The following is a 20715-nucleotide window of genomic DNA, read 5'->3' as shown; positions in this document are numbered from 1 at the left end:
GAGCTAGGCCTAACTTTGTCTCTGTCCTGCGCTGGCTGACCTTGTGGTAGGGCCTTTTCTTGGAGTACACGGTCCTCAGCTTGCGGGGCCTATGTGTCTCCCGGCTCTGTTACGTATCAGCACTTTAGCGATCCTGGGACTTGTAGTTCTCCAGGGATTCCGGTTATGCCTTACTGGGTCATAGAGATCCCGGTAAGCTCGGATCCGGTGTCCGGTAAATGATTCGGGTGAGCTAGTTAAGCTCCTCTGCCCCCTATGTACTAAATCTCTACTCGCCTTCGGCCTACTCGGGCCCTCACTAGGCTATACACACTAACGGCACCTTGCCTCGCTTCACCAATTTTATGGCGCCGGCACACCTAAAGCTCCCTATTCTGAGCTTCAACTGAGTCTGGACTGTGCTCCACTGCAGGCTGACCTCTCTCAGGCTTCTCTACTGCAGAAACTCTCTCAACAGACTTGGCTCTCTGTCGACTCCAGACTTAACTGCCTGGCTCCACCTTCCCTATTTATATCCCTAACGGGCTCCCTCTGGTGGTCTGAGGTGTAAGGTGGAGATGTGTGAATGTTTATGGGGGCCTCTTGTGGAGGAATCCATCAATGCTCCCTTCCAGGATCTGTGATACCAAGCGCAGCTGGGCATCACATATACACTGCCTGCCTGATATCTCTGCAGATGGATTAGTCCTCAGAAGGACTGTTTGTTGAGATAGATATGTGTAATGTACGTGTTTTCTCTCTACACTGCCTAATACACAAGCAAATGTCTCCCTGACGCAGCAGCAGCTCTCCCTACACTGTCTGATTGCGGAATAGAGTGACGAGCATGGCGGCGCCAGGTTTGATATAGACCTGATGATGCTGTGCGGCCAGCCAATCACTGTAATGCCACAACCAACATGGCTGCGGCATCACAGTGAGTGGCAGGCAATCCCTGCATGTTCATCGGCTCTCTAAAGAGCGTCAAACAGTACTTGGCGAGCTCCGAGCATCTTGAGTACTGAGATGCTCGGGCGAGTACCGAGAACTTGCGAGTAAGCTCGCTCATCACTATCTACAATCCTCAAAATCTGAAACTCCAGATTACCATTAACTATTATTGGGGGCGGCAGTAGCAGTGAGGGCTCAAGAGATTCCATATATTTCTTGAATAATGACTTGTGGAAAACATTGTGGACCTTAAGGGCCTGAGGAAGCTCAAGATGAAACGCTGCTGGGTTAATGATTGCGGTTATTTTATAGGGACCAATAAACCTAGGTCCCAGCTTACAAGAAGGGACTTTCAACTTGATATTCATTGTAGACAACCACACAAAGTCATTCACATTCAGGTCCGGACCTGGCAAGTGTTTTCTGTCAGCCATACGTTTGTACCTGTCACCCATTGTCTTTAAATTACTCAGAACACCCTGCCACACTGAGGAGAGTGACAAAGTAAATCGTTCCTCTTCAGGAACTCCTGAAGCTCCTCCCCCACTAAAGATACCAAACTGTGTGTGATAACCGTATGCACCAAAGAACGGTGATGTGCCAGTGGATTCTTGACGATGATTATTAATAGCAAATTCTGCCAGCGGTAGGCAGGATGCCCAATCCTCCTGATTTTTGGAGACGAAACACCTGAGGTAGGTCTCCAAATTCTGATTGATGTGATCAGTCTGTCCATTCGACTGAGGGTGGAAGGTAGAGGAAAAGGACAGCTGCACCCCCAGACGAGAACAGAATGCCTTCCAGAACTTAGAAACAAACTGGGTCCCTCGATCAGACACCACATCGGAGGGAACCTCGTGAAGCTTCACGATCTCATTTATAAACACCTGAGCAAGTGTCTTGGCATTTGGAAGTGCAGGTAATGCGACAAAGTGAACCTATCTACTACCACCAAAACCATCGTTTTGACTGCAGAAACCAGTAGGCCAGTAATAAAATCCATGAACAAATGTATCCAAGGCCTGCTAGGGATATGTAGTGGAAGAAGAGTACCAGATGGACGGGTATGCGAAACCTTAGAACGCGCACAAATACTACAGCTATGTGTTCAATCACATCCCGATGCAATCGCTGGACGAAAAGTGACAACAAAATTGAACCTAGTAAAAAACAGGGAGATATGACAGGTTCTTATGGACAGTAGTAACAGTAATAGGATGGACAGCCCCCTCCAACCAATGTCACCACTCTTCGAATGCCAATTTGATCCCTAAAAGTTCCATATTACCCACGTCATAATTTCTCTCAGCCGAAGACAATTTTTTAGAAAAGAAAGTGCATGGATGCCATTTACCAGGGGACGGAGCCTGAGACAAGACAGCACCAACCCCCACCTCTGACGCATCAACTTCTACAATAAAAGGTTGGGAAACATCGGGTTGACTGAGTATAGGTTCCATGGCAAAATAATTCTTTATGGAAGAAAAAGCCTGGAGGGAGGCATCCGACCATTTGGAAAAATCAGACCCCTTCCTAGTCATGTCAGTAAGGGGTTTCATGATTACTGAATAATTTTGGATGAATTTGCGCTAAAAATTTGTAAAGCTCAGAAAATGTTGTAGATCCTTCAGTTTCTCGGGACGGTCTCAATCAAGGACTGCACAGATCTTCTCCGGATCCATCCAAAAACCCGAAGATGACAACAAGTACCCCAAAAACTGCACCTCCTGAACGGTGAATCCACATTTTTCTAGATTGGTATAGAGTTTGTTATCCCTTAATATCTGGAGCACCTGCTTAACATGCCCCCGATGTGTCTCAAAATCAGGTGAGTAAACCAAAATATCATCCAGGTAGACCACCACAAACCTCCCCACCAAATGATGGAAAATATCATTTATGAAATGCTGGAACACTGCAAGTGCATTGGTCAAACCAAAAGGCATAACCAGACTCTCGAAATGTCCTTCCGGGGTATTGAACGCCATTCGTCCCCTTCTATGATTCCAAACAGACTGTAGGCCCGCCTTAAATCCAACTTGGAGAATAACTTAGCTCCCACAACCTGGCTAAACAAATCTGGAATCAGAGGAAGAGGGTATGGATCTCGGATGGTACTTTGATTTAATTGGCGGAAATCTAAACACGGACATAAGCCGCCATCTTTTTTCTTCACGAAAAAGAACCATGTCACCACGGGTGAAGAGGAGCGCCTGATGTGTCCCTTCTCCACACTTTCTGCAATGAAATCCTTCATGGCTTGTCTCTCAGGGCCAGAAAGATTATACAGTCTGGACTTGGGTAGTTTAGCTCCGGGGATCAGGTTAATAGGACAGTCATATGCATGATGAGGAAGCAAATCCTGACACCCCTCTCAGAAAGAACATCTCCCTTGCTTGCCAATCTACCAACGTATTATGTTTCACCAACCAGGGTAGACCCAATACAATTGGAGTGGGAAGACCGTCCAGGACATAGCAAGGGATTATCTCACAATGAACTGACCCCACCCTCAGTTTTACATTGTGTACAATCTGAGTTAGTGCTTTCTGTGCAAGTGACGATGAGTCAATGGTGAAGACGGGAATGGGCTTAGCTAACGTACAGCAAACAAGACCATGAGTTTTCACAAATTCAGCATCAACCATGTTGACTCCACCTCCACTGTCAACAAACACAGAAATTTTCTCTGTTTTGCTCTCTAGCGCCACCTCTGGTGTCAGGACAATCCGGTCCTGCAGGTTGGCAATAAATGCACCCCTTGCTTATCTAACTCCAGACTACCAAGTGTTAATCGAGTTTCATTTTGCTTAGAAATCGAAGGACACACCCTAATAAAATGTCCCTTTTTCCCGCAAAAAAACATACACCTTATTTTTTGCGAATCTCCGGGGAGATGTATGATGCAGAGACACCCCTTGACTGCATGGGTTCCTCCACCTCCCCCAGTACTGGTTCACCCCCTGACCGCTCCTCCGGCAGAGGTACACAACCCTGACAAGAAGGCCCAGGAGAAGGTGGTCTGACCAGCCTATCCCGAAGGCATCTATCAATACGTATAGCCAATGACATGGCAGCCTCCAAGGACTGAGGGATTTCATATACTGCCAAGGCATCTTTCAACCTTTCATTAAGCCCCTCCCAAAATTAACTTCTGAGGGCTGAGTCATTCCATTTAGAATCTGTTGCCCATCTACGAAATTCAGAACTGTACGTCTCCACTGACCGATTCCCCTGCTGAAGGCGATGTAGCCTAGACTCAGCCAAGGCGACTCGGTGAGGGTCATCATAGATAAGGGCAAGAGACAAACTGAATCCTGAGGTAAAGAAAAAGCCCAGGATTGCGGATCTCCCTGTAGCAGTGAGATCACAATTCCCACTCGTTGCTCCTCACTTCCGGAGGAGTAAGGATGAAGTTTAAAGTACAGTTTGCAAGCCTCCTTGAACACAATAAACTTGCCCATACCTCCTGAAAATCTGTCCGGGAGGGCAACCTTGGATTCAGGCTGGACAGGCCAACCTGCAGAGACCCCCACATTAGCGACCTGTAGCCGCTGATGCTGTTGCTGAATCTCATGGCAGAGGTCATTCACCTCCAGAGACAGACCGCGCAGCCGCTCTGCAACTGATCCCATATCAAGGGAGAAAGGAAATAAAAAAACACACCTGAAAAAAAAACACACAAATAAATCCACAAAGTGTCAGTTTTTTTCCCACTAAATGTGCACGGCCAGTGATAATGTAACGCAAGGTGTGAGAAAGACTAAGTGCAACATTAAGGGAAGAGGGGAAGGGAGCCCAAACACTAGGGAAAGGGGGAGTGGAGACCTCCTAGGCTAGTCTGATATCACCCTGTCTCCCTTATCGTCCCTATATTGGTTCCTCACCAATCACTGCACAGGAACCTAAACCCTGTATTTCCCTAGAGCTTGGCCCTTGATAGGGAAGGGAAGGATGAGCACTAGTGTTGAGCGAGCATGCTCGACACTGCTCGGTACTCGCCCGAGCATCTCGCTACTTGGGATGTTCGGCGAGCACCGAGCATTTCCGGGTTACTCGGGCGGGAGCTTGGGTCTCTGCCCTGCATGTTTGGCGCTCTTTACAGAGCCAATGAACATGCAGGGATTGCCAGCCAGTCACTGTAATGCCGCAGCCATGTTGTTTGTGGGCATTACAGTGATTGGCTAGCCGCACAGCGTCACCTTGAGTATTTAAAACCGGGCGCCGCCATCTTGGACACAGTCGCCCGGGATCAGACGGTGTAGGGAGAGTGCTGCTGAGTTAGGGAGAGATATATAGTGCGAAATAGTTAGTGTAGGGTCTCTAAAGGCAGCCAAATCAAACAAACAGTCCTTCTCAGGACTAATGTCCATCCCAGATATCAGGCAGGCAGGCAGGAAGGCTGTATAGGAAACGTAGTGGTTATACCAACAAACAGTGCATTACAGTCCTGTGTGCTCCTGCTGGCCAATGCTATGATCTGCTACAAGAAATAAGGAAAGATAGTAAACTGTCCCTACAATAGGACTAAGCTGATTCCCTACGATGCAGCGGGCAACCTGTTCCTTGTGAACAGACCCGCCTTCGTCCTCAGCTAGTCTGAATGCAGACCTATAGATATAAGGGAGGGGTCCCTAAAAGTACTAAGGACTGGGACAAAATTGGACACCTCCTAGCAGAAGTTGTAGCGGAGCAAAAAGACAAACAGACAAAAATACTTAGAGGTCCAAGGACCAAGCAAACTATAGAGATAGGTACAAAGCACCTGGCTAGATTAAGCGTCAAAGTAACACTGAAGTCCTGCAAAGCCCGAAGGGCGGAGCTGGAATAAATAGGCAGCAGGTCACGTGACCACAAAATATAAAAAACCTAACAGGAGGGTTCTAACAGTACCCCCTCTTCTATGAGGATCCTCCGGATCCTCCAGGCTCGGGCCTATCAGGAAACCTCCTGTGAAACGCTCTGATAAGTCTAGGAGCAGAGGCATCATCTGCCCTTACCCAGGAGTTATCCTCAGGACCGAAACCTTTCCAAGCGACGAGATACTGCAATCTCCCTCTATGCCCTCTGGAATTCAGGATACGAGAAATTTCATATTCGCCGTTGTCAGGAATATGCCGGCCGGTGGGTGCAGCTCTCTGGTGCCCCCTTACCTCTCAGGTCAGTCAAGGTACTGCACCTAGAGTAAGTAGTGTCAGGAAGCTGCTACCAGCGGGGGGAAAACACGGTGGTGTGTTGTCCCTTACACGTCACCAATCCGTGATGCCACAATACAGGCACAACTCTCTGGCACCCCCTTGCCTCTCAGGTCAGTCAGGGTACTGCACCTAGAGCGAGTGGTCGCCGGAGAGGCTGTCCTGTAGCCCACTGGGTATTTGAGGCCCTCTGCAGTGAGGGCGGTGTATATATATATTCCCCTGGCTGCGCCAGTAATATATATCCACACCTCCGACCGTCACTGCCAGCCTTCCTCAAATCCCCCAGATGGTATGCTGCCACCAGTTTCTCGTTTGATACAAGCCCGGTGTTAATAGACTTGCATCGGGTCAGGAACCAACCCGGTAGCGTTTATGGCTTCGGGGAGGAGAACGATTACAGAACAAAAGAAGCAGAACTATTAAATTTTATATTTAATCCAAAAGGGAGGCAGTGTTTCGAAAAAATATATACAAGGATGTTACACAGGGAACATTAAAATATATAAACCGTTACATAAAATAAACAGGATAAAGAGTGAGAATTACTTACACTACACGATCGCGGAGACGATTCAATATAGTGGGAGGGGGGGTTCTCCAGATTGCTGTTATTGAACAGGACCCTTTGCGTATAATTCGTATTGCCCCCAGCAATGAGTACTTCTGTCTTCCCCATAGACTCTTTTATTCCTAAGGGAGATCTGGCCACACGCCCCTGGTGGTGACATCATGTGGGCCGGTCTCCAGCCTGTACATTTTTATTAGAACCGCTGATTTCTGCGATAACTCATCGCCGGTTAATCGCAGAAGCTCGCAAACTACGCCATATTTTCCCTCATGATTTTATCTTTATTTTGATATTACGCATCACATCGCTGCAGTCTGCTATTCCGGGGTTCTTGCACTACGGCCCCCAGATGTTGGTTGCGGCCGTGGAAAAATACCTGCATATTTCGGGGCTGATTTGGTTACTCCACATATGGGTCCCGTTATTGTCGGACCTATAGAACTCATATTATTTCATATCTAATATCGGAGTCATCATGTCTGCAAATTCCCCTTTGAAGCTGGGGAACTGGTCTTCAACAGTTACATGTAAATTAGCGCAAGCCCGCATAGTAATTACCCCCTGCTCTCTCAGAGACAAGAGGCTTGGTTCCCTAACAAAGTTTTCACACTTCTTCCCTGGCCGTGTGTGAATAACTATTTATCAGTAGTGCGTTAATTGGGGATTTGTGCTGGCAGAAGGAGAATAAGGGAGGGGGGTGAACATGTGTGTCATGCAGATGGACATTTTCCTGATATTAATATTTTATAATATTCCTGACATCTCCCCCTCTTTGAGGTGGCATAAGGGGTGATTTACAGATCGCCCCTTGAGCCCACCTCCTGGCCCACCCTTCCTGCTGATCTGACAAGCCGCAGGTCCACTTGCCCACCAACCTGAGGGTCCAGCTTTCCGATCACCCTGACTGGTTTGGGATGCATTTTCCCCACACCTCTGACAGGCTATGGGTACCTTCCTCCCATACTCCTGACAGACAGGGGGACACACTTTCCTGTTACCTCGCCTGGTTAGGTGGCCTACCTTTTTACCTGTCATCATCTTTACCTTGAGAGCTGTGCTCTCTAGGGGGGAGCTATGACCGGCCATGTCACAGTTCGTCGTGACACTGGTCGTCGGCACGGGACCACTTTCCCTATGATCCCCGTGTTGCTCCCCATCCTTCCACATCACCTCTGGAGCCGTGCTAGTCATGGGGCAGCTACCACTGACCACGTTACCATCTGGTGTGACACTGGTCACCTGCACGGGATGACCTGCTTCCTGGTGTCCGTGCCTGCTCCCCTTGCCCCTAGCACTTATTCTGGCTCGCTTTAGGGGATCCTCAACAGCATCACCCCGTGGGGTGAGGTGGCTGAGTTCCCCTTTATCACAACACACACTTTTATTAGACATCACATTCACATTTTTGACAGCGGCATTAAATGACATATCAGATCTGGGAGGGTTGTCAGGAATGTATCGGGCAACCAACCGTCCCAGATCAGTTCCCAATAACACATTAGTGGGGAGATTCTCCGACACCCCCACTTCCCTTAACCCCCTCCCCGCACCCCAGTCCAGGAAAACTCGGGCCATCGGTATGGGACGGCGAACACCCCCAAACCCGGTGACAGTCAGGGTCTTCCCAGGAAGGAGTTCCTCTGGTAACACAAACTTAGGGCGGATCAGGGTGCGTTCTGCGCCGGTGTCCTTAAGGCCGACAGTGACTGTGTTTCCAACAGTAACGGGTTGTAAGTTCTCCCGGGCCCGGCCAACCGCCCCACCCACAAAAAGAATGGCTGCAGTAGGCCCTGGGGCCCCAGGTGTGGGGTTAATCTTCTGCCTCTCCGGGCAGACAAGGCTGATGTGACCCGTTTGGTCACAAGTATAGCACTTACGGGAGTTAAATGCAGTCCAGGTGCTGGAAGATGGGGCAGGCCCTGTTGAGGGCCAGCTGGCTGGAACCCTGGGGGTGGTCGTCGGCTTGCCCCCTTTCCAGCTGACGGCGGCTGACTTCCGCACCTCTGGTGTGCGGTTGGCCTCATAGGTATCCGCAATCTGGGCTGCTTTGGCGGCTTCTTTCGGCTCCTGGTCAAGTACAAATTGTCTCACTTCCACTGGGCAAAGATGGAAAAACTGGTCCTTCACCATCAGATCCTTCAGGTCCTCAAAGGTGGTGACTGCCAGTCCTCGGATCCACTGCTCAAAGTTGGTTCTGAGCCCGTCTACCACATCGCTGTAGGTGTCATGCGGTCCACGTTGGAGGGCTCTGAACTTTTTCCGGTAAACCTCCGGAGTCAGCTGGTACTTGTTTATCAGGGCCTGCTTGACGGCCTCATAGTCTCCATCTTGCTCTCGAGGGAGGGAAGCAAACACCTCCAAGGCTTTTCCTCGGAGCCCTGGAGTTAAATATCTTGCCCACTGGTCGGTGGGCAGCTGATACTGCCTGCAGGCCTTTTCAAAGCCTCGCAGAAATGTGTCCAAGTCCCCATCCTTTTCCATCACAGGGAAGTGCTCAGGACGGGGTTTAAAGCAGCTGGCACCGTTGGACTCACGGGTCTGCGTAGAGGGCGACTCCTTCTGAATCCGGGCTAGCTCCAGCTGGAGTTGTCGGTCAGCTTGGGCCTGGCGCTCCTCTCGGTCAACTTGTCGCTCAGCAGCCTCTCGGTCAGCTTGGGCCTGTTGCTCTGCTCGCTCCTGGAATTTCAGGATCAGCTGCAGTCGTCCATCACGATCATCTGCGGCGAGCTGCTCCAAGGCCATCTGCAGGTGGGGGTCCACACTACCCTGGTTGCGGGTATGGCTGGCAATCACAGGTGGGACCCCTGCAGCAGCGCCATCCGGGCCTTGGCTGGCCGCCCCATCATCAGGGCTCTGCTGTCGGACAGGCTCTGCTGCACCTTGTAACAGTTCAGCAATCATTTGGGCCTTGTTTTTGCCCGTGGGGTCAATCTGCCTCAGCTCACAGAGGGCGATGAGAGTGGGCTTCGTCTGCTGTTGATACCAGGGCTCTCCACGAGTAGCCATTTTTGCCAAATAAAAGATAGGATAGAAAAACAAGAGAAGGGAGGGGATGCAACTGCTACACGTATAGTAATGTCCCAGATAAAAAATTATTACAACACTGAGTCTGATTTCTTAAAACTCTGCACAGAATTCTCACAAGAACCGTGTAAGTTTTCAGTGACAGGAATGATTGCTCAATCCAGCCACTGATGTTCTGTAATATCCCACCGCTGCCACCAATTTGTCAGGAATATGCCGGCCGGTGGGTGCAGCTCTCTGGCGCCCCCTTACCTCTCAGGTCAGTCAAAGTCCTGCACCTAGAGTAAGTAGTGCCAGGAAGCTGCTACCAGCGGGGGGAAAACACTGTGGTGTGTTGTCCCTTACACGTCACCAATCCGTGACGCCACAATACAGGCACAACTCTCTGGCACCCCCTTGCCTCTCAGGTCAGTCAGGGTACTACACCTAGAGCGAGTGGTCGCCAGAGAGGCTGTCCTGTAGCCCACTGGGTATTTGAGGCCCTCTGCAGTGAGGGCGGTATATATATATTCCCCTGGCTGCGTCAGTAATATATATCCACACCTCCGACCATCACTGCCAGCCTTCCTCAAATCCCCCAGATGGTATGCTGCCACCAGTTTCTCGTTTGATACAAGCCCGGTGTTAATAGACTTGCATCGGGTCAGGAACCAACCCGGTAGCGTTTATGGCCCTGGGTGAGGAGAACGATTACAGGACAAATGAAGCAGAACTATTAAATTTTATATTTAATCCAAAAGGGAGGCAGTTTTTAGGAAAAATATATCCAAGGATGTTACACAGGGAACATTAAAATACATAAACCGTTACATAAAATAAACAGGATAAAGAGTGAGAATTACTTACACTACACGATCGCAGAGACGATTCAATATAGTGGGAGGGGGGGTTCTCCAGATTGCTGTTATTGAACAGGACCCTTTGCGTATAATAAGTATTCCCCCCAGCAATGAGTACTTCTGTCTTCCCCATAGACTCTTTTATTCCTAAGGGAGATCTGGCCACACGCCCCTGGTGGTGACATCATGTGGGCCGGTCTCCAGCCTGTACATTTTTATTAGAACCGCTGATTTCTGCGATAACTCATCGCCTGTTAATCGCAGAAGCTCGCAAACTATGCCATATTTTCCCTCATGATTTTATCTTTCTTTTGATATTACGCATCACATCGCTGCAGTCTGCTATTCCAGGGTTCTTGCACTACGGCCCCCCGATGTTGGTTACGGCCATGGAAAAATACCTGCATATTCCGGGGCTGATTTGGTTACTCCACATATGGGTCCCGTTATTGTCGGACCTATAGAACTCATATTATTTCATATCTAATATCGGAGTCATCATGTCTGCAAATTCCACTTTGAAGCTGGGGAACTGGTCTTCAACAGTTACATGTAAATTAGCGCAAGCCCGCATAGTAATTACCCCCTGCTCTCTCAGAGACAAGAGGCTTGGTTCCCTAACGAAGTTTTCACACTTCTTCCCTGGCCGTGTGTGAATAACTATTTATCAGTAGTGCGTTAATTGGGGATTTGTGCTGGCAGAAGGAGAATAAAGGAGGGGGGTGAACATGTGTGTCACGCAGATGGACATTTTCCTGATATTAATATTTTATAATATTCCTGACAGCCGTCTTCCACCACCGGAGGAACTGTGACAGTGGCATCCCTATCCGATACATCAGCTTTTTTCAACAAGGAAATATGAAACACCGGATTAATCTTCCAGGAAGTAGGGACATCCAACCTAACAGCAGACTGGTTAACCACCTGAAGCACCTTAAATGGTCCCACAAACTTCGGACCCAATTTCTTAGAAGGAATCCTCAACCGCAGATTCTTTGAGGACAACCAAACCATGTCACCAACAGTAAACAAAACCTCTTGACGTTTCCTGTTAAAATACTTCTTGGACTTCTTGTTAGCCTCTTGAAGGTTACAACGTACGTCAGTCCAAACTCTCTCCAAATCACCGGAAAAATTCTCCTCCTCCGGCACAGCCGACACCAATTTGGAGAACAAACCAAACGACGGATGTCTCCCAGTACAACAAAAAAACGGAGAACACCCAGCAGAAGAGGATGTATGGTTGTTAAGAGCAAATTCAGCAAGTGGCAGAAACTCAGACTACCCCTCTTGATTGTCTGCCACAAAACAACGCAAAAACTGCTCAACATCCTGGTTCTTTCTTTCTGTCTGTCCATTAGACTCAGGATGATACCCAGATGAAAATGACAAATGGACTCCCAACCTGTCACAAAAGGCACGCCAAAAACGAGCCACAAACTGAGGTCCCCTATCAGAAACAATGTCGGTGGGAACGCCATGGAGTCTGACAATTTCCTTGACAAAAGCCTTAGGGAGTGTCTTAGCGCAGGGTAGTTTAATGAAAGGAACCAAGTGACATATCTTGCTAAAACCACCCAGATGACAGTGAAACCCTCGGACACAGGAAGATCAGTAATAAAATCCATAGCAAGATGCGTCCAAGGTGCACTAGGAACCTCCAGAGGGCAAAGCAACCCCGCAGCAGGAGCATGTGAAGCCTTTGATCTAGCACACACCGTACATTAACGCACCCATTTAATGATCTCCTTCTGCCACCCAGGCCACCAAAAACTGCGACCTACCAGTCTCTTAGTCTCAGAAATTCCTGGATGACCTGCCAACCGAGACTCATGATACTCCACAAACAGCTCTCTCCTAAAGGTTCTAGGTACAAACAACCTCCCATGGGGAGTGTTAAATGGGGCATCCTACTGGGCTTTCAGAATCCCATCTTCCAAAACGGAGTCCAATGCTGCTATCACAACTCCTTCCTGTAACATGCTCTCCTCCTCCTCGGTACCAACCATGGGAGAAAAGCTGCGAGATAAAGCATCAGCTTTAACATTCTTAGTACCCGGGATGTAAGTAACAGAAAAATTAAACCGCGAAAAAAACAGTGCCCACCTGGCCTGACGGGCATTCAAGCGCTTGGCAGCATCTAGATAGATCAGATTCTTATGATCAGTGAAAACCTGAATGGGAAATTTAGCACCTTCCAAGTAATGACGCCAATGTTCAAATGCGAGTTTGATAGCCAGCAATTCCCGATTACCAACATCGTAATTAAGTTCGGTTTCAGAAATTTTTTTCGAAAAAAAAGCACAGGGATGAACCCCATCCTTGTTCTCCTGAGACAAAACCGCACCGACCCCCACCGAAGTAGCATCTACCTCGACCAAAAAAGGCTTGGTCTCATCAGGCTGCATAAAGATGGGGGCAGAACTGAACCTCTCCTTGAGATACACAAAAGCTTCAATGGCCTCAGTAGTCCACTGGACCGTATTCGCACTTTTCCTGGTGAGATCGGTCAGCGGCTTAACAATTATAGAAAAATTCTTAACAAATTTTCTGTAATAATTGGCGAAACCCAAAAATCTCTGTATCGATTTCCAACCAATAGGCCTAGGCCATTCCTGCACAGCCTGAACCTTCACCGGGTCCATCTCAAAGCCCTCGCTGGAGATAATGTAGCCCAAAAAACTAATTCTCTGCACAGCGAACTCGCATTTCTCCAGCTTAGCAAAAAGTGAATTGTCACTTAATAACTGCAATACCTCACGTACGCTCTGCCAATGAGACTCCAGATCTGGCGAATAAATCAAAATGTCATCCAAATACACCACCACATTCTTACCAATCAAAGGTCTCAGGATGTCATTAATAAGGTTCTGAAAAAACGCGGGTGCATTGGTAAGACCAAAAGGCATCACCAGATTCTCAAAATGATCTACCGGAGTGTTAAAAGCAGTTTTCCATTCATCACCCTCCTTTATTCGTAACAAATTGTATGCCCCCCGGAGATCAATTTTAGAGAACCACTTGGCCCCCACTAACTGGTTAAACAAGTCAGGAATTAACGGCAGTGGGTAGGAATTGCGTACGGTAATTTTATTAATTTCGCGAAAGTCCAGACATGGACGTAAACCGCCGTCTTTTTTTTACAAAAAAAAATCCAACAGCCACAGGTGACTTAGAAGGTCTAATGTGACCAGCAGCCAAGCTCGTCTGTATGTATTCCTCCAAGGCTTTTCTTTCAGGGATAGTAAGATTAAATAAGCGACTCTTGGGAAGAGTAGCTCCAGGAACAAACTCAATGGTGCAATCATAATCCCTATGAGGAGGTAAAACTTGCGACTCCTCCTCTGAAAAAAAACTTCCAAAAATCCGGAATAGGTACAGGCAATTCCCCTCTTTCCACAGCAGCGATGCGACCGTTACAACATTTATCATAACACTTAGGACTCCAAGATTTAATCTCATTAGAAGACCAGTCCAGTAAAGGATTGTGCAGTTTTAACCAAGGCAAACCTAACACTACTGGAGAAGGTAAATTATTTAATACCACTAAATCCAAATTCTCTTGGTGAATACCATTAATAGTGAGGGGAAATTCAAAAACCTTGTGAGTAATACATTTCAAAGGAGTGTTATCCACAGCAACCACAGAAATAGGAGATGACAAAGGTTTAGGTTCCATTTTAAGTTTTTCCAAAAATCCCTTATCAATCACATTCAGTGTAGAACCACAATCCACAAAAGCCTAAAATTCAATCAACTCCTCCTGCAATGAGGTACTCCCTGAAAGAAATACTCCTTAGAGTTTAAACAAGCAATACGGGCGTAACTGACCTTTTTTTTTTTTGTTTAAGAGAAGCTCACAGTTCTTAACAAAATGGTCAGATTTACCACAGTAAAAACACAATCCCTTGGAAAACCTGCGGTCTTTTTCCTGAGAGCGGAGTGGCAATCTCCATCGGTTCTCCATCGTCCGAGCAGACCCTCTGATGACTAGGAGCTTCCATAGCAGGAGTTTTCTCCTCATTAACCCTGGCACGCAGTCTCCTGTCCACCCGTATAGCTAATTGCATGGCTTCTTGCAAGTCTCCAGGTGCAGGGAAAGCAATCAGCAGATCCTTAACCCTTTCACTTAGACCAGCAAGAAGCAAACATTTTAACGCCGAATCATTCCATCTCACTTCAGAAGACCACCTTCTGAAGTGTGTACAATAATTTTCAACATCACCTGACCCCTGCTTTAAACGTCTCAGTTGTGTCTCAGCAGAAGAGACTCGATCAGGATCGTCATACAACAACCCCATAGCAGAAAAAAAATCTTCCACTGATCTAAAACATGGATCATTAGGTTGGAGAGAAAAGGCCCATCCCTGTGGTTCCTTGCGCAAAAGTGATATGATAAACCCAATGCGCTGTGATTCATTCCCAGAGGACCTGGGTCTCAAACAAAAATATAATAAACAAGCATTTTTAAAGGAAAAAAAATCTTGCTGTTTACCATAAAAATGATCAGGCAGTCCTACCTTCGGTTCAACAAAATGCGCTCCAGGACAGCTACTCACGTGTTGCTGGAGGTCGGCCACCTCTAGAGACAATCCATGCAGGCGTTGAGCCAATTCCTGAACAGACACCATGCTGATCTCCGGATCTCATTCCTTAGGATTTATTTTTTTTGATTTTGGGCTGGACTTACTGTTATGATCTGCTACAAGAAATAAGGAAAGATAGGAAAACTGTCCCTACAATAGGACTAAGCTGATTCCCTACGATGCAGCGGGCAACCTGTTCCTTGTGAACAGACCCGCCTTCGTCCTTAGCTAGTCTGAACGCAGACCTATAGATATAAGGGAGGGGTCCCCAAAAGTACTAAGGACTGGGACCAAATTGGACACCTCCTAGCAGAAGTTGTAGCGGAGCAAAAAGACAAACAGTCAAAAATACTTAGAGGTCCAAGGACCAAGCAAACTATAGAGATAGGTACAAAGCACCTGGTTAGATTAAGAGTCAAAGTAACACTGAAGTCCAGCAAAGCCCGAAGGGTGGAGCTGGAATAAATAGGCAGCAGGTCACGTGACCACAAAATAGAAAAAACCTAACACGAGGGTTTTAACAGTCAAATTGCTAGACTTATCCCCCAGTCTCAGGGGCCAGGAAAAATCCTCTTTTTTTCATCTAAATCCTGTATTTTTTTTTCCCTCAGTCAGACTGTACAAATACACCTCTTATTAACCTTTTGGTATTCCCCCCCCCCAAAAAAAAAAAAATTGAGTGTGTCTGTGACTGTTCAGACACCAATATATCTGTTTAAAATATTCTGGTGTAGGCCAGATAACTAGAAGTTTGGTTTTGCAGTTCCACGGTTCAAATCTCTGTATTATGCAGCTTTTGGCCTTTTTTCTGTAAAAAAAAACAGTAATAGTGTCTCCCTGACTGTTCAGACACAAATATATCTGTTTAAAAGATTCTGGTGTAGGCCAGATAACTAGAAGTTTGGTTTTGCAGTTCCACGGTTCAAATCTCTGTATTATCCAGCTTTTGGCCTTTTTTTCCGTAAAAAAAACAGATATTAGTGTCTCCCTGACTGTTCAGACACAAATATATCTGTTTAAAATAAACTGGTGTAAGCCAGATAACTAGAAGTTTGGTTTTGCAGTTCCATGGTTCAAATCTCTGTATTATCCAGCTTTTGGCCTTTTTTCCGTAAAAAAAAACAGTAATAGTGTCTCGTCTCCCTGACTGTTCAGACACAAATATATCTGTTTAAAATATTCTGGTGTAGACCAGATAACTAGAAGTTTGGTTTTGCAGTTCCACGGTTCAAATCTCAGTATTATCCAGCTTTGGTCTTTTTTCTGTAAAAAAAAACAGTAATAGTGTCTCCCTGACTGTTCAGACACAAATATAATCTGTTTAAAATATTCTGGTGTAGGCCAGATAACTAGAAGTTTGGTTTTGCAGTTCCACGGTTCAAATCTCTGTATTATGCAGCTTTTGGCTTTTTTTTCCGTAAAAAAAACAGTAATAGTGTCTCCCTGACTGTTCAGACACAAATATATCTGTTTAAATTATTCTGGTGTAGGCCAGATAACTAGAAGTTTGGTTTTGCAGTTCCACGGTTCAGATCTCTGCATTATCCAACTTTTGGCCTTTCTTCCGTAAAAAAAAACAGTAATAGTGTCTCCCTGACTGTTCAGACACAATATATCTGTTTAAAATATTCTGGTGTAGGCCAGATAACTAGAAGTTTGGTTTTGCAGTTCCACGGTTCAAATCTCTGTATTATCCAGCTTTTGGCCTTTTTTCCGTAAAAAAAACAGTAATAGTGTCTCCCTGACTGTTCAGACACAAATTTATCTGTTTAAAATATTCTGGTGTAGGCCAGATAACTAGAAGTTTGGTTTTGCAGTTCCACGGTTCAAATCTCTGTATTATCCAGCTTTTGGCCTTTTTTCCGTAAAAAAAAACAGTAATAGCGTCTCCCTGACTGTTCAGACACAAATATATCTGTTTAAAATATTCTGGTGTAGGCCAGATAACTAGAAGTTTGGTTTTGCAGTTCCACGGTTCAAATCTCTGTATTATCCAGCTTTTGGCCTTTTTTACATAAAAAAAATACAGTTTGAGTGTCTCGCTCAGTGTTCTGACACAAATATATCTGTTTAAAAGATTCTGGTGTAGGCCAGAGAAATAGAACTGTGGTTTTCCTCTTCCACGGTTCTAATCTCCTTTTTATTACCCTTTTTCCATTGATAGTGCGAGTGTAACTATTTTACTTAATTTACAATGGACAAGGCGCGTGGCAAGGGACGTGGAACTGGACGTTCTGGTGATGGTGCTCCCACTTCTTGACCGAATTGCTAGGGAAGCACACTACAACACCAGTATTGTGAACTGATCAGTGTGAACAGGTTATTAATTGGATAGCAGATAATGCTTCCAGTTACCTGGGCACCACCACCTCCGGTCTGTCTTCCACACGGTCAAGTTTTAGTAGCCGTGAGTCTCAACCGCATACTCCTCCTCACCCTGATGCTCCTTCCTCCCACCATGCCGAGTGTCGTCAGACAGCAACTGATCCCACAGTTTGACACGCTGAAGAGCTATTCACTGGTCCATTTCCATATTTGTGCCCCTCGCCTGCTCCGCTTGAAGTGGTGGAAGAGGAAATCCCATGTAACGATGCTCAAATATTTGAACAGCCACGGCCAGAGGAAGTCGATGCTGGCAATTTGTCACAAGAGGTGGACGATGACGAGAGACAATTGCCACGAAGTGAGAAGGAGGATCGTGGTGCGCAAGTGGAAGAGGAGGTGGTGGTGGATGATCTAGTAACTGACCCAACATGGCAGGAGGACACGCAGAGTGAGGCCAGCAGCACACAGGGGGAGGGAGGAAGAAGCAGTGTGGTGGCCGCACACAGAAGGCGGGCAACAGTTCCCCGTAACACCAACACGAGGGACGTTGCCAGTACAACCGGTAGGTCTTCCAGAGTCTGGAATTATTTAAAGACTCTGCTGATATCCCCAAAAAGGCCATTTGTACCACCTGCCGTGCCAGCATCAGCAGGGGTGACAAAACTACCAGCCTGACCACCACCAGCATGATCAGGCACATGTCAGCAAAGCACCCGACTTTGTGGTGCGAACCCCAGGGTCCACGACCAGTGTCAGTGGGTGTCACCACTGCTTCTTCCGCTGTTGTGCGTGTAAGAGAACCCCCTGTTGTGCGTGCAAGGTAATCCCCTGTCCATACTGCATGCAAAGATGCCCCCTCCTCTCAGTCTTTACTTGTTATGGCAGTTTCTCAAGAAACAGCATCAACGTCCACGTCTACGTCCCACCGCAGCGTTCAATTGTCCATATCCCAGACCTTTGAACGAAAGCGCAAATTTGCAGCCAACGCCCCACAGGCCACAGTCCTAAATTCGCACATTTCACGACTGCTTGCGTTGGAAATGCTGCCTTTGAGGCTGGTGGAAACGGAATCCTTCCGCAACCTTATGGCGGTGGCCATCCCTCGGTACTCGGTCCCCAGCCGACACTATTTTGCCCGGTGTGCAATCCCCGTACTACACAAGCACGTGTCCCAAAACATCTGCCGTGCCCTCAACAACACAGTTACTGGGAGAGTCCACCTGACAATGGACACGTGGACAAGTGCTTGTGGCCAGGGATGGTACATCTCCCTGACGGCACACTTGGTAAACATAGTGGAAGCCGGGACCCAGTCGGACCTTGGGACGGAACACATCCTCCCCACACAGAGGATTGCGGGCCCTATGTCAGTCAGAGTTGCCCCCACAGTGTACAGTTCCTGCTCATCATCCTCCTCCTCCTCATGTTCAGCCTCCATCTCAGATATCACCACATCAGTTACAAGCTGGAAGCACTGCAGTACTGCCTCAGCCAAGCGGCAACAGGCTGTGCTGAAACTCATAAGCTTAGGTGAGAAACCTCACACTGCTTGTGAGTTGTGGACAGCTGTGAAAGAGACCACTGAACCTACATCCAGGCATGGTCGTGTGTGACAATGGCCGTAACCTGGTGGCGACTCTGAGGCGAGGCGAGATCACACACGTACCATGCCTGGCTCATGTGCTTAACCTCATGGTTCAGCGGTTTCTTAAATCATACCCCGAGTTGCCAGATCTGCTCGTCAAAGTACGCCACCTGTCAGCTCATTTTCAGAAGTCGGCTATAGCTTCCGCCGCCCTTGCTGTGTTGCAGCAGCGTTTGCAGCTTCCTAACACCGACTGGTGTGTGATGTCCCCACACGTTGGAACTAGAGATGAGCGTTGTTCTACTCGAACTGTTCGCCAATCTCAAATTCGAGCTGTTTTGGGCGGTGTTCGAGCCGGTCGGCGAACACGAACAATTTGAGAAAAATTCGGCTGTTCGAGGTTATGTTCGATAACTGTTCGTGCACCAAAATCATAACTGGATTTTTTCTCAGTAATGATGAAAATTAATGTTAATACGCAGTTTGAGTGTACAGCGGGGCGGGGGGAGGGGCAGGGGATGGATCTCTGCAGGAACAATGAAGATCTCCATTTTTTTTTCTCTTTCCCGCATTTGCAGTGGGGAGGTGCAATCTGTCAGCCTATCACGGAGCGAAGTGCTTTTTTTCACACAAGCAAGGACATGTGTGATTGGCAGTGTATGTCACATGTCCTTGCCCTATAAGACTAAGCCATTTTCCCCGTCGCCACCATTTTCTCACTGCTGCAGCTGCGTGTTAGACGGCACCGCTGTTGCTGTGTGCGCTATACCTTGTTAATTTCAAGCCAATTTTCGCACAAATATACAGATAGCTTGGGAGTAGGGAATAGTTGTGATTGCAGTCCTTTTAAGGACTAGGTTACAGCATTTCCTACGACTTTTATCAGGCAGGTCTGTGCTCTTAAATAGATAGATTGTGGGAGTAAAGACTAATTGTAATTGGAGTCCTTTTCAGGACTAGGTTACATCAGTTCCTATCAGTTTTTGCCAGGCAGGTCTGTGCCAGTGCTGTGCAAGTTTTTTTCACAGCATTTGGCTGAATCTAGCAAAGCTAATCCTTTTTGGCCTATTGCAGAGTGTGTTAGTCAGTGGAGTAGCCTATCTGTGTTGCAAGATATACCACCTGTGTATAGAATACCAATTTTTTTACTGCACCTAGTGAAGTAAAATCTTTTGGGCATAGCATCATTCTATTAGTCCATCTATACTGACCTCCATCAGGTTGCAAACTGAATATAATTTTTTTCTGCATCTAGCTCTGAAAAAATATTTGGGCTTCTAGCAGTGTGTGGGACTTGGTCTATTAGTCCATCTATACTGACCTCCATCAGGTTGCAAATTAAAAATATTTTTTTTCTTCATTTAGCTCTGAAAAAATATTTGGGCTTCTAGCAGTGTGTGGGACTTGTTCTATTAGTCCTTCTATACTGACCTCCAGCAGGTTGCAAATTGAATATAATTTTTTTCTGCATCTAGCTCTGAAAAAATATTTGGGCTTCTAGCGGTGTGTGGGACTTGGTCTATTAGTCCATCTATACTGACCTCCATCAGGTTGCAAATTAAAAATAATTTTTTTCTGCATCTAGCTCTGAAAAAATATTTGGGCTTCTAGCAGTGTGTGGGACTTGGTCTATTAGTCCATCTATACTGACCTCCAT

General features: G+C 46.9%; 1 protein-coding gene across 1 annotated transcript in view; it reads right to left on the bottom strand.

Annotated features, from left to right (window-relative positions):
* Positions 1-7349: 7349 nt before the first annotated feature.
* The window catches only part of LOC141171641 (uncharacterized), a 48689-nt gene continuing 35323 nt past the window's right edge, over positions 7350-20715 (bottom strand). Inside the window, exons 2-3 of the mRNA XM_073655309.1 lie at positions 8076-9462; positions 7350-7366 (exon numbers count right to left, since the gene is read on the bottom strand). Coding sequence (XP_073511410.1) covers positions 7350-7366; positions 8076-9462 — 1404 coding nt within the window. The remainder of the gene's footprint in view (positions 7367-8075; positions 9463-20715) is intronic.

The sequence above is a fragment of the Phyllobates terribilis genome, unplaced genomic scaffold (assembly GCF_046119375.1).
Source record: "Phyllobates terribilis strain yellow unplaced genomic scaffold, ASM4611937v1 Scaffold_12__6_contigs__length_324123572, whole genome shotgun sequence".
Taxonomy (NCBI): domain Eukaryota; kingdom Metazoa; phylum Chordata; class Amphibia; order Anura; family Dendrobatidae; genus Phyllobates; species Phyllobates terribilis.
This window is presented reverse-complemented; position numbering and strand designations above follow the sequence as displayed.